A 12,550-nucleotide genomic window follows, 5' to 3' on the forward strand; every position below is an offset into this window, starting at 1 on the left:
ACTATATGCCAAAGTTCACAACGTTTGGATCTCACTTGTGTCCCAGTATATCTAAAAAAAAAATTCACATATACTTAATACTCATCCACGTTCGTGTTGCCTCCCTTGAATCTCAATTTTTGCCTTGATCGTATTCAACCTCGTAGGTTCGCTACCTTCCTCGCGGTCAAACAAATTCATCTTGGTTATATCGTCTACACGCCAACGCTACGTTGGCCGGAGGAGTCTCTACTTCCACGAGTTCCGTGGTGGCTCTAGACTCTTGGATACAACAACACTAACAATGTCGGATGTTATCAGAGAAATAAAAAAATGCTTTCCCCTTCTTGCCAATGTTTCTTCTTACTACCTTTTCCCCCTGCCTCATATCTTCTGGCGTTCGATGATCTTGATATCAAGATGGTTGAATATGTATACAACAGATGTATTATCATGTACTATCAAGAAGCGGAATAATGGGATATGTTTGGTATTGGCTGAAGACTGTAGTGGAGTTGTTTCTACAAACACTTGACAGACGTTGAGCGTTCGGAATAATTTTACCGATATCAACGATCAGCCAGAAATGGCAAGTACATCCATATACTCCCCGAGGTTCTTCCGGTCCATGATTCTGGGGAGTAGCAAGTAATGAGAATGTGCACTGAAGAAACCAACAGTTGAACCTCGATTTATTAACATTGGATCTTGATTTTGACATAGGATTTTTCGGCATTTCTGACAGTCGTGAGATGGACCATATCAGAGCTTCCAACTCTCTTGAACCTACCGTAGTTAAATTGACAAATGTAATACTTCCCACTTCAATACCTATCTTCCAATGTCCATGTAATAATCAGATAGAGCTCCACTATAGACACTGACATTCTTGACAAAGTGGAGTGAATGGCTGGCTGTTGCTCGCTGATGTGCAAGCTTTATCTAGCTACTCCACCAGAGCTGTTCTAGATTAACTCACGTTTCCGGCACGTTGTTCACTCGAGAGTCGATACACGAGATAGCATACATTCTCTTCCTCTGTGGATAAGCAGAAGTTGCCTTGAGTTTCAGTGCTCTTAACACATGTTTGGATGTTTAATTTTTAGTTTTTGGAAAAGAACCCCCTCGTTATTATATCAATCACGGAGAGAATTGATTAATACACGCATCAATTTCGGCTGGTTTTTGCGAGGCTGAAGTGTGGCTGAAATGACCGAAGTGGCTAGAATTAATCTAAGCGAGTTGGGGTGAGAAATTGGAGAGAAACTGGTGATGATGTAGTTGCGGCTAGAGCTTCCCTCGGCTTTCCAATGACAAAATTTGCTTCTGTTCTCTTCTGCTAGAAATACTACCAAAAACCAGTCGATTCATTCATTCATTGGCTTTGAAGACGATGTTATAATTCCATGATATATATTTAAAAACTCAATTTCACTGGTTCATTTCCATTATTCTTGATGTCAAGGTACCTACCTAATCTCCATCCTCCAAGTACCAGCTCGTTCTAGACCTTGGCTCATAACTCAACCTGAGCACACGACCTCCTACAAGGCCCCTCGACCAACAAGATTGATAAGAATCAAACCATCTTTGTTCTATCCTCGAATACACCAACACGATAACCATCTGAGACATCAATCATCATGGGAAGGGCGAAATTTCCCAGCGGGATGGAGCGTCGAAAGTCCTCTACTCCTCACTACCACACCTTCCCCACCCCACCACCCAAGTCTCGCGGCAGACCTCAAGTCACATCAACTTTGTCATCTGGTGGCGATGGATCTGCGCACTCGAATTCGAATGAAGGGGAGCCCGAAGATGAACAAAATCAATCTCCTCTTCCAATAAAACAACTCGCTGTATTAGCAATCATCGCGCTCGCCGAACAAACCGCGTTGAATTCGATATCTCCATACCTTCCCGAAATGACGTCGAAATTTCCAGAAGTTGATCCAAGTCAAATAGGTTTATACGTCGGAACTATAGCGTCGAGTTTCGCGTTCGCGCAATTTACAACGAACTTTTTCTGGGGCTGGTTATCTGATAGGATAGGGAGGAAGCCGGTGGTAATGCTTGGGACTCTTTTGACATCAGCATGTTTTGTTGCTTTTGGATTCTGCAGAACATTATGGCAGGCAGTGTTGGTACAAGCGCTCATGGGTATGGTCAACGGAAATCAGGGTGTAATAAGTACATGTTTAGGGGAGATCACGGACCGCAGTAACCAGAGTAAGGCATTTGTCTATCTGCCAGTCATCTATGGAATTGGTGGCATAACAGGACCAGCTTTGGGTGGGTTGTTAATTTTCGAAGAGAATCCCTTCAACAAGGGGCATCCAAATCCTTATCCATATCTACTACCGAATTTGTTTGCGGCATCAATATTAATCCTCGACTTGGTATTGACGGGCTTTTTCCTGGAAGAAAGTCTGGAAGAGGCAAAAAATCTTCCTCCTTTGAAGCATCGAATGAAGAGCCTCTTCACGTGGATGTGGCAATTCACAGGAGGAGCTCGACATCCAACCTATACAAGAACCCCCTCTCAGCGTGCACTCCTTCATGACTCTGATGCATCGGACGAAGAAGATTCTGAGACCGAATCACTCCTCTCAACGGGCGACTTCTTCCAGTCATCAAATGAAGCTCACTTATCCTACAAGGAAGTCCTAAATCGCGACACTGTAATCCTTCTTGGTACTTATCTTATCTTTCAACTCTCGAACATTTCCTTCAACTCTCTTTATCCTATCTTTGCATCGGCTCCCGAGCGCTCTGGACGAGCACTTTCTCCTTCTGAAATCGGTCTTTCTCTCTCTTTTGCAGGAATAGTTACAATTGTCTTCCAAATTGGCATTTTTGGTAAACTCAAAGAAAAGATGGGAAACAAAGCAACGTATAGGTCAGGATTGTTCCTCTTCTTCATTTCCATGATGCTTATGCCATGGATCGGATACAAGGACTCTCCTCCACCTTTCGGCATCGGAAATGGAAAATTATGGCTGTGGGTTGAACTTGGCTTCGTCCTGTTATTGAAAACAGTAGCCGCTGTGGGAGGACTCACAAGTGCTCTTTTACTTATCACAAATTCTGCGCCTAATCATGGTGTGCTTGGCACATTGAATGGCCTGGCACAAACTTTAAGTGCAGCGGGAAGAGCAGCAGGCCCTTTCTTGAGTGGAGGATTGTTTACTTTGGGAACAAAGATTCATAATGGGGGATTCCTCACCTGGGGCGTTTTTAGTGGGATCGCTTTGGTGGGATTTGTGTTCAGCTGGGGAATCCGAGGGAAAGATTTGGAGAGTGGGGACTGGAGTGATGAGAGTAGTGATGAGGAGAGCGATAGTGAAAGTGGTGAGGATTTAGAGGCTGGGCAATCATCGTGATAAGTTTGAGAGGTTCATCGATCGGATCCCCGGTATTATATTGTAACAAATACTTTACATTTTGCGTTGTTCTTGATGGGAATGGGATGTATGTTTTTCATATTGGTATAGGGTATTCATTGGGCGGTACAGGAGTCTCGGCGCATAGAGAGAAGAAGGGATGATAGCGAGATTAGACTTTTACACGGGGAAGTAGAACATACATGAGCAGCGTGCATACAAATACTGTGGATTTAGAAGCTTTTGTAGCTAATACAATTTATCTCACCAAGCATTTCTATGATCATAATATCGACCCCATCGGAAGCTTAGCGCACGGGCCAATTTACACAATACCAAAAGCATCCATCCACCTTACATCCAATCCAGTCCATCTCACGAAACGTGATGATGAAATTAATTCGAATTTCACCAAATGCTATGGAGCTTTCCAAAAATCCGATTTCATCATGTCTTTCTTCGTTCTCCTCACCTCTATTCTTATCCTTCTTTTGTCTATACCTCTCTTCTACCGTACAAAATGGTGGAGGGATGGGCTCGAGCAAGTGTGTTTCAGACGGATTCCAATCAATGCGCTATCAATATCAAGTCTCCCCTCGAACTTCTCCATGCTATTAACTCCAGTGCTCAGAATATCTCTTTCAAGACCTATTTCCACAATGTCATTCTTCTTAAATCATTTGAAATCACACACCCTAGTTACCTTACCCATTCCTGAAAAGAAGTTTACGGGGAAAACAATCATTGTCACAGGGAGTAATAGTGGATTGGGACTAGAGGCCGCGAGGTGGTTTGTATGTATTTGTTTCAACTTCTATGTGGACATGTGGATTCTCTGAGTATTAATGAAATAAAAGGTCCGTCTCGATGCCCAAAAAGTCATCCTTGCCGTCCGCTCCCTCTCAAAAGGTGAAGCTGCACGTCAATCCATCATAAGCAGTACCTCCTGCTCTCCAGACACCCTCGAAGTATGGAATCTCGATCTTTGCTCTCAATCTTCTGTCAGAGAATTCGCGCATCGAGCAAATGCGCTCCCGAGACTTGATGTTTTGGTATCGAATGCTGGAATCTATGTTTTTGATTTCGAAGTAGCAGAGGAAAATGAAGAGACGATTTGTGTAAATGTAATTAATACGTTTTTGTTGGCTTTGCTTTTGTTGCCTAAACTGAGGGAAACTAGTATAGAATATGATACGAGGGGGGTAATGACATTCACGGGAAGTTTCGTGCATCATCTTACTACGTTCCCGGAACGGCGAGCCGGGAACGTATTTGAAGAATTGCGAGTGGAGGAAAGAGCAGATATGAAAGATCGATATAATGTGAGTAAACTCATCTCTCTGCTATTTTCCCGAGAACTCGCGTTTGCTCTTCGCGAATCTGAGAGGCGCGGGAGGGAGGGACATGTTGTTGCGAATATTGTTAATCCCGGGTTGGTGGATACGGAGATTATGAGACATGCGACGGGAGCTACGAAACATTTGGTGAGGGGAGCGATGAAATTGATGGCGAGAAGTGTTGAGGAGGGGAGTAGGACTTTAGTGCATGCTGCTGGAGGAGAGGAGGAAACGAATGGAATGTATTTGGATGATTGTAAGATTGGGAAGTTAGTACCCCCTCTACGTGTTTTGTTTATTCGATACGGATATTGTGGATTTTGGACTAACGAGAAATTAGAGTATCACCATGGACAACATCACTCGATGGGATAGCAACCCAAAAAGACATTTGGATGGAATTATCGCAGGAATTGGAGAAGGTAGAACCAGGTATCATGGGGAATGTATGAGAGATTTAGATCGAAATTTATACTGCCTTTTGTAATCAATTCCCATGCCATTGTGTTAAAATTTTGGGCATAAGTAACATGGATGCGGAGGCAACCTCGCCAGGCGAGGTTGCCTCTTCCCTACCGAATGCAGTATTGATATTTCGCGAGATTCTCTCAGATATGCAACAAAACTTCTGAAGAGCGATGTGACTGGTCAGTCAGAATCAGACGAGAGATGAATGATGCTCTTCTCAGAATTCAGAAACTTATTAAGTGGAATATAGCAAATGAAAAAAAAGATAGCTATACTTCCTGACGCTTCAACATGAGATATCACCAGGGCAATATTACCTCAAAAGTTCCCGATAAGTTAAGTTTGTCTGAGAGATAATAGAAATTGCTAATTATTTATAAACAGAGATCTTTTCATACGCCATATCTAATTCCAAGCCTTTCTCTCCATCCTGGGTATTTCCATTCATTCAATCATACGAAGAGCCATCCGGTTCGCTCTCAAATTCAATCTCATGTCATCCTACGTCCGCAAGACTGTCGTCCCGCTCTTTCCCAACGCAAACAGCAAATATCCAAGGAAATCAAAAAGGTGGAATCTCCATACTTCTCCTGTTCTTCTCAAATCCGTGAATCTCCAAGCTCGTGGTGCTCCATTTCATACTCGTCGATCCGGTCGCCGCCATTTCTTTCGGCTGTGAAAGAGAACCCTCCATTTCAACCGTCTCATGATGGCCATCCAATCCCCTTTCCCCCGGTGAACCCTCCGCCACTAATTCCATTTTCTCGTCGTATTCACCTTGTGGCAGCTCTGCAATCCCAGGATGTGCATCGATTGCTTTTCGTTCCGGTTTCTCTAAGGTCTGAAGAAATAGCCATTTCATGCATACCTTCGCAAAAGTAATCCGCAGGGTATGGATGCGATGCATATTAATACTATGATGACTATTCGAATGATGTAGGATGTTTTTTTTTTGTCCTAAAGCTCAATGGTCTGTTAAAAGTAAATGCGGAGCCAAGAACATTGGAGGCGGCGTCATCCATATATAACCTGCCATCTAGCAAACTAAGAACTGTGAAAAGAAATAAACCATAGATATTGATCACTACCAGCGAAAGCAAACGAGCGAGATGAGACGTTCTGAGAAAAATGGTACGCGTTAATCTTATTGAAAAGACCCTTCAAGTCAACGGCTTAATGCTCGTTGAAGACTTTTGTGGGACATCGCCGTCTTCGTGCATCACTCAACCGGAGGCAGACGCATCACCACAGAGCTAGAAACACGCGCCCTGAGATCTTATGTAGCCGACATAATGTAGATGGCAATAAAAGTGCTGTAACATTCAAAGAAGACTCAGTCAAACTTATGACACAAATCGGCTTTTTGACTCCCGTTTTACGTTCTTTCGTAAACCTTCTCTTGAAGTTAACAGAGAGGCACTCACTAAATTCATTCCATTTGAAAGTGTGCTTTCTTGTGTCTTTGACGATGCTAATTCTAACACCTGTTTGGCCTTCCTCTTCGTAGTGAGTTTTAATGACTTGTTTTTTTGGTTTGTCTTTCAAAGTGGCTGGTTAAACACGTGATACAAATGCACACTCGCCACAGTTACACAAAATGTGTGTTCTCGACTAAACTCACTCCATTAGACATCAACATATAACGTTAATCGATTATGCTTATGTATGTATATATGTGCATACCCAGGTCGTTGAGAGAGAGGTCAAAATGTCTATTTTCCGCTTCCTCAAATCTACTTCTTTGCTGGTCTCACCATCCATATGAACCCCTCTCCTTTCCGATCACCAAATCTTTCTGGTATTTTTGTTTCACAATGTTTGACATATTCAAATCCCTCGGACTCATACAGTGGTCGACCAGCGACAGATGCTTCTACTACGGCCTAATTTGAACACACATTAGCTACAGTTATCAATGAGAGCGGGGATCCAATCAAATGCTCAGATCGGCAGTTTCGACGTACCGTGTATCCAAGTTCATCAGCAATTGCAGTTCCCCATTTGACCAAAAGGCGACCTGCTCCCCGGCGTTGATAAGCGGGGTCAACGGCAAGGATATCCAATGCTATAAGGATGGGTCAGCTAAAACACAAACAGCAACTGAAGTCTCTTACAAACTAAATGGCCTTCATGTTCTTTAATGGCCGCTCGACGAGTGACCAAGAAGTCTCGGTTCAAATACTGAGCCCATTCCTTCTCCTCCGCAGTTTCCCAATAATCTCCATCTAAATCTTTTTCGGGTGGGATCACACCTTTCCAAATGTTCCATTTGGCTTTCGCAATCATAGCGCCTGTATCGGTATCCACGACTTTAAGAAATGTTGTGTGAGGATCGTCATTTTTCGTATCCCGCATACGGTTGCCACCACTGATTCGGCCAGCCTCAGTATCATGATTTGGATAGATTGCCTCAATCATGGGGTGTCTGGTTCCGAACGCCTGGCAAAAGATCTCAAAGACCCGATGCATATCATCATCATTACATTCCTCAACTTTGAGAACCATTGTGATGCTATGAAGAAATTCTATTGATGTCTGGTTCGGAAGATATATGGTTAACTTGCACACGTTTCCTCTTGGATTTCGACTCATATATGCCAAGATTGATAAGATGACAAAGCGTATCAAGAGTGGAGGGGCATATCAGTCCGTCGGATATCGGAATCGGATATAATTTCAATACGGGCTTACGCACATCCATATGCGTAGTGATTTATCCCCACCATGACAGCAATAGAATGTTTAACCGAGCAAACTACCTAGCAGGTATGTCCTGTTTTATTCCGGCTCGAAGTGACTGAGCTCTTCTTTTGAGGCATACCTGCAAACAAAAAACAGTCTCTGTTAGGGCAGAGTCAATCCATTCCTCAGCGATATCTCCTCAAAAGGACAGCTCTCGCTAGCTATAAAGACACACTCAGTTCGCGTTTTGGGCCTTTTGCCGTTGCTATGAAATTCTCATCAACATATCTGCTTCGGTTGTAGACTTTAGTTGATTTCTCTGCTTTGATTCGTTACTGCATTTCTCTTTGATTTTCGTTGATCTGCCCGTCTTTGCGGCGTTTCTCTAAGTTCGTCAGGGAAAGGCTTGATGGTCTCCTACCAAGCAGACGACAAGGGATATCAACCCCAAATTTCGAATGCATACAGCTATGCGATCTTATACAAACTGCGTATCTCGAGTCACTTGCGGAGTTTGAGACACATCAAATGCGGTGAAAGCATCATATGTTGGGATACTAGATCATTCAAGACATGCGCGTCGTTGCTTTGACAGAAACAGAAGTGAGATGAAAGCGTTACTGAATTTTTCCGTTGAGAGTCTCGGTTTTTGTAAATAATCCTTTGTTGATATTCTGAGGTGAAACTTGTCCTGCTCAGTCGTTATCTCCAGTGAATAATTCTTGCCTGATATTGATAAATCGGGGAATGGAGAATGCTGCCAGTGCCCGTGGACTTAAGCCACATTCACACCCAACAAGTTAAATGAGTGAATTGAAGAAGAAAAAAGCAGCTAGCGGCTCAGATCTTCTTTCTTTCTTCGATTGTCAATATATAATAATCTACCTAACATATCTATAACTTCCTTTTTGTCAAAAATCTTGGATACCAGAGGTGTCAATATGCCTCGCAAGTATATCGTTTTACCAGCAGCATTAACAGTACTTCTCCTTTTACTTACAGCAATGTTCATCGACGTAGGTAAGGAGGAGAGCTTTCTCTTCGATTTCCCCATAATTTCTCTTGGTACCACCAAGTTGAAAGATGATATCTTTCAGAGCAATAACTATATTCTACCCATCACCGATGTATTGAACCTATATTTTCGAACTCATTGTGAGGGAAATTATGTTTCCACACGTAATATAAGCCCTAGGTTGAAGAATGTGTCCTGCTCCGAACCTTCATCTGATGGTATGTTCCATTCATTTACAAAATACCAATGAATGAAGAAAGTCTTTAACACTGTCAAGTCAAGTTTCTCCCCGCCCAAATTATCCATCTCCAACTCATGAACTCTACAGTTCATATACGACTTCCAGATAACAACTTTGGGCATCAACTTGGCGAAATCCAGAATGCGTTCAAAAAATCATATCACGCAGAACTTCACGCAGCACTTACCATATATGCCACCGCAATCTGTCTAGAAGGCATTGTGTTGATTATAGCTTTTATATCATTCCTGGGAACCGATGTTGCTTGGGTTTTCGGAGGGTTCTCTGTTGTATGTGTTATGCCTTCTTCGTTTTCTCGGCTCGAGTCACCAGCCTTGGGCCAGAATTCGCGTTGTGTCGCATTATTATACACAGAGAATTGACACTAACCGATACGATAGCTGACGGCAATCTTAATCTTGATCGGACATAGCATAATCACGGCGTTCCAATACCAGGCAGTTACGGCTATCAATCAATATGGCAAAGATGTTGGGATTTCGGGGTATCGTGGAACGGGGTTGCTGGTATTTATTTGGTTTACCTTTGGAGTAGCTTCTGTTGCCTCGGCTGCTTGGGGTTGGGGTGCATGGATGATCAGAAGGCCCGATGACAGCAGTGAGACTTCGGATGATGGCGGCGTCTACATGAATTGCAATAAAGATCCGGCGAGAGTTGGAATTGGCCAACCAGTGATGCTGGCTATGAGAGGAGGGAAAGTGGTAAGGTTACATGACGGAGGAATAAGCATGGAGCATGGGATTGATTATGTTAGAGAGAGTCAGATTGGGCTTGCTCTATAAGTTGGGGTTTTGATGTCTAGCGGGAAACACACATACATCTTTTCAGGGCAGTATCTCGATATAAGCCAGAGATAGGTAAAGGGATCTCATAGTAAAATAACTGCGAAGCATTATCATTCATGCCGTCCAGGAAACATATTTAATACACGGATATCTCTTAAATATCAAAAATGGCTTGATAAAAGTCATGATGCTCCCTTCGACTTGATTTGAAACCTTCGTCCTGCCCGACGTCAGAAATAATGGTTGTTCAATGTCACGTCGAGACCTCACTTCACTATTACTCGCGTATCGCTCGATCAATTTGTTGATGCACATAGATACTCACAATTTATTCTTAACCTCAAAGTCATATAACGGCAATCTTAACAATAAACATAATATTGAACTTTCAAAATACATCTCAATTCCCCAGAATGCTCGCGTACCTCTATCTGTTGATTATGCAGCCACCCCTTCACACTCAAGTCAAGAGCTGTAACCCCAGCATTTCAATTCATATCAAGTCTCAGCCTTGCCACAAGTCATCTCTTTATTCAATATCCATCATTCTCCCTCTCAAAATGTGGCCCTTAAACTCGTAGACAAGAGACTAACTTTGGTGCGGGCGATGAGAAGTCTTGGACAGGATATTGTTATTTGGATTATTCACATGCTGATTCGCTCAGAATAGTATGCTTGCTAAACACACCTTGAAAATTGCAACGGAACAAATTAAACGACTATTAAGTTCGTTGTTAAGTATCATGGTGCTGAGCGACGCGAAGGCGCTTCTCCTAACCTATCTAATTCTCTAACAGGATATAGCCTTCTCCCCCTTCTGCGTGGGAAAGGAAAGGAAAGGAAAGGAAAAATTGCAAGCCCTGTAAGAACGTAGGAAAGGATAGCGAAGCACAAGTTCTCACCACACCTCTATAGATAGATTAGTGAATACAGTGTTCAAAGTCAGAAGATTATATACGAAAGCCTCATATTTTCATGCAACGTCTGAAAAGTATGAACATTAGGACATGAACATGAATCAAAGGCAATAGAAAAACAACGAGATTACTATTTTCCCCAACACCCTGAACGCTCCCAAGCTTAACGAGTCTCGAGTCTGACTACTTGCAAACGGTTAAATACACTGCGCGTTGCTATTTACTATAAATCCCCACAGCCATAAACTTCAACTGATGCCCACTGGATATCCGTCCATCTTCCCACGTGGGGTTGGTGTCGAAACCACGTATTTTACATTGCTTTACTAACTCTTTAATCATAAATTCCAAACTGAGTCGCGGGCGGAATCATATGCCCGGTGGAAATGCAGGTCCTTGAGGTCGCGATTGGTATGCAGGTCCTTGAGGTCGCGATACGTATCCAGATGAAGGCGATACCACTTCCGGCTTGCCCTGGTACCCTCCCACAGCAGGCCTGACATACTCTTCCGGCTTGCCCTGGTACCCTCCCACAGCAGGCCTGGCATACTCTTCCGGCTTGCCCTGGTACCCTCCCACAGCAGGCCTGGCATACTCTTCCTTAGTAGTTCGGACCGGGACCTTTGGCGATCCATTCTCCTCCTCATCTCCCTCCTCATCCCCGTAATCTTGAGAGGGTTGAAGTGGGCCCTCACCATCTTCTGCACTGCTCGAAAATGCTAGAATCGCTCTCTCATTCTTGAGTGTCCCCACAATCAGGATCTCTCTACTCACGAGACTGAAGAGCACAGCCGTGAATCCCAGTCCAATAATACTAGTACTGACATCTACAGTGATTTCGTCGTTACTGATAGACTGAATGCGGCACCGGTAATCGATCAAAATCCATGGACAGGCGATTGCAGCTGCGAGCGAGGTGAAGAAGGATATCTAAATGCATTTATAAGAACATGTCTTTCAAAAAAGTGACAGGGAGAAAGAAAGAAATACATACAAAAGCCATGGCATTCTCGATTTTGGGGTGATGTAGATGATTCAAATGAACTCTTATACCGAAATAGCCGTGGACGAGATGGGCGAGGCCACTCAGAAAAAATAAGGCGAAGATAATTCTGAGGTTTGGAAATCCTGCGGGTGATTATATTTTAGTGAAGGATCAACATGAAAACACCAATGATCAACTCCAATAATGGGTGTTACCAGCAATGGAAGCATCATTAGAAAGAACCGCCGGTAAATACCCTAATTAGTAGTGTTAGCAGTTTACATGTAAACAGATCGAGTATACCAAGCTTACCATGACAGCCATCATTGATTCCATCAATCTTAGACCGGCAAACTTGAAAGAAATAAACTTTATATAAATCATACTTCTCAGAAGGAGCGTATAACTGCAGGAGCCGGTTGGGCTCAGATAGAGATCCTACAACGAGAATAGTTATAATGAACGTCACAACCAGAGCGACGAGGAATATTTGAAAGTACTTTGGATGTGTCTTGACCTTCTCCGTAAATTTCCTATGAATTCCCATTGTGATAAATATTTGACAGATGGTTTGTTAGCTTGCCGTAGTATTTTATCTTTGAGATTTGGGTATCTTGAATTGTAATAGTCGAGAAGTTGAGAAGTTACAAATGAATATCCTCGACTTTTGTGTGATCAAGTGTGGAATCCAAGAGTCATAATACATTTACTTGACTTCGATGAGTAATGTTTAGTCA

At 43.0% G+C, this 12,550-nt stretch overlaps 5 protein-coding genes across 5 annotated transcripts; 3 read left to right on the plus strand and 2 right to left on the minus strand.

Annotated features, from left to right (window-relative positions):
* The first annotated feature begins 1,264 nt into the window (after positions 1-1,264).
* BCIN_09g06030 (hypothetical protein) lies at positions 1,265-3,714 on the plus strand. The gene has a single exon (XM_001551699.2). It carries the CDS (start codon positions 1,623-1,625, stop codon positions 3,360-3,362), a length of 1,740 nt encoding a protein of 579 aa, XP_001551749.1. The 5' UTR covers positions 1,265-1,622; the 3' UTR covers positions 3,363-3,714.
* Positions 3,715-3,741: 27 nt separating this feature from the next.
* Positions 3,742-5,230, plus strand: BCIN_09g06040 (hypothetical protein). Its single transcript, XM_024695269.1, has 3 exons — positions 3,742-4,156; positions 4,220-4,968; positions 5,040-5,230. The coding sequence occupies exons 1-3, from the start codon at positions 3,812-3,814 to the stop codon at positions 5,149-5,151; spliced, it is 1,206 nt and encodes a 401-aa protein (XP_024551063.1). The 5' UTR covers positions 3,742-3,811; the 3' UTR covers positions 5,152-5,230.
* A 1,539-nt stretch (positions 5,231-6,769) lies between these two features.
* BCIN_09g06050 (hypothetical protein) lies at positions 6,770-7,927 on the minus strand. Its single transcript, XM_001551695.2, has 3 exons — positions 7,282-7,927; positions 7,132-7,232; positions 6,770-7,050 (listed from the first exon to the last, which is right to left on the minus strand). The coding sequence occupies exons 1-3, from the start codon at positions 7,757-7,759 to the stop codon at positions 6,901-6,903; spliced, it is 729 nt and encodes a 242-aa protein (XP_001551745.2). The 5' UTR covers positions 7,760-7,927; the 3' UTR covers positions 6,770-6,900.
* A 783-nt stretch (positions 7,928-8,710) lies between these two features.
* On the plus strand, positions 8,711-10,068 carry BCIN_09g06060 (hypothetical protein). Its single transcript, XM_024695270.1, has 3 exons — positions 8,711-9,082; positions 9,142-9,395; positions 9,507-10,068. Exons 1-3 carry the CDS (start codon positions 8,791-8,793, stop codon positions 9,906-9,908), a joined length of 948 nt encoding a protein of 315 aa, XP_024551064.1. The 5' UTR covers positions 8,711-8,790; the 3' UTR covers positions 9,909-10,068.
* Positions 10,069-10,939: 871 nt separating this feature from the next.
* BCIN_09g06070 (hypothetical protein) lies at positions 10,940-12,549 on the minus strand. Its single transcript, XM_024695271.1, has 4 exons — positions 12,126-12,549; positions 12,029-12,070; positions 11,823-11,956; positions 10,940-11,758 (listed from the first exon to the last, which is right to left on the minus strand). Exons 1-4 carry the CDS (start codon positions 12,358-12,360, stop codon positions 11,198-11,200), a joined length of 972 nt encoding a protein of 323 aa, XP_024551065.1. The 5' UTR covers positions 12,361-12,549; the 3' UTR covers positions 10,940-11,197.
* Between the last annotated feature and the right edge of the window lies 1 nt (position 12,550).

The sequence above is a fragment of the Botrytis cinerea genome, chromosome 9, assembly GCF_000143535.2.
Source record: "Botrytis cinerea B05.10 chromosome 9, complete sequence".
Classification (NCBI taxonomy): domain Eukaryota; kingdom Fungi; phylum Ascomycota; class Leotiomycetes; order Helotiales; family Sclerotiniaceae; genus Botrytis; species Botrytis cinerea.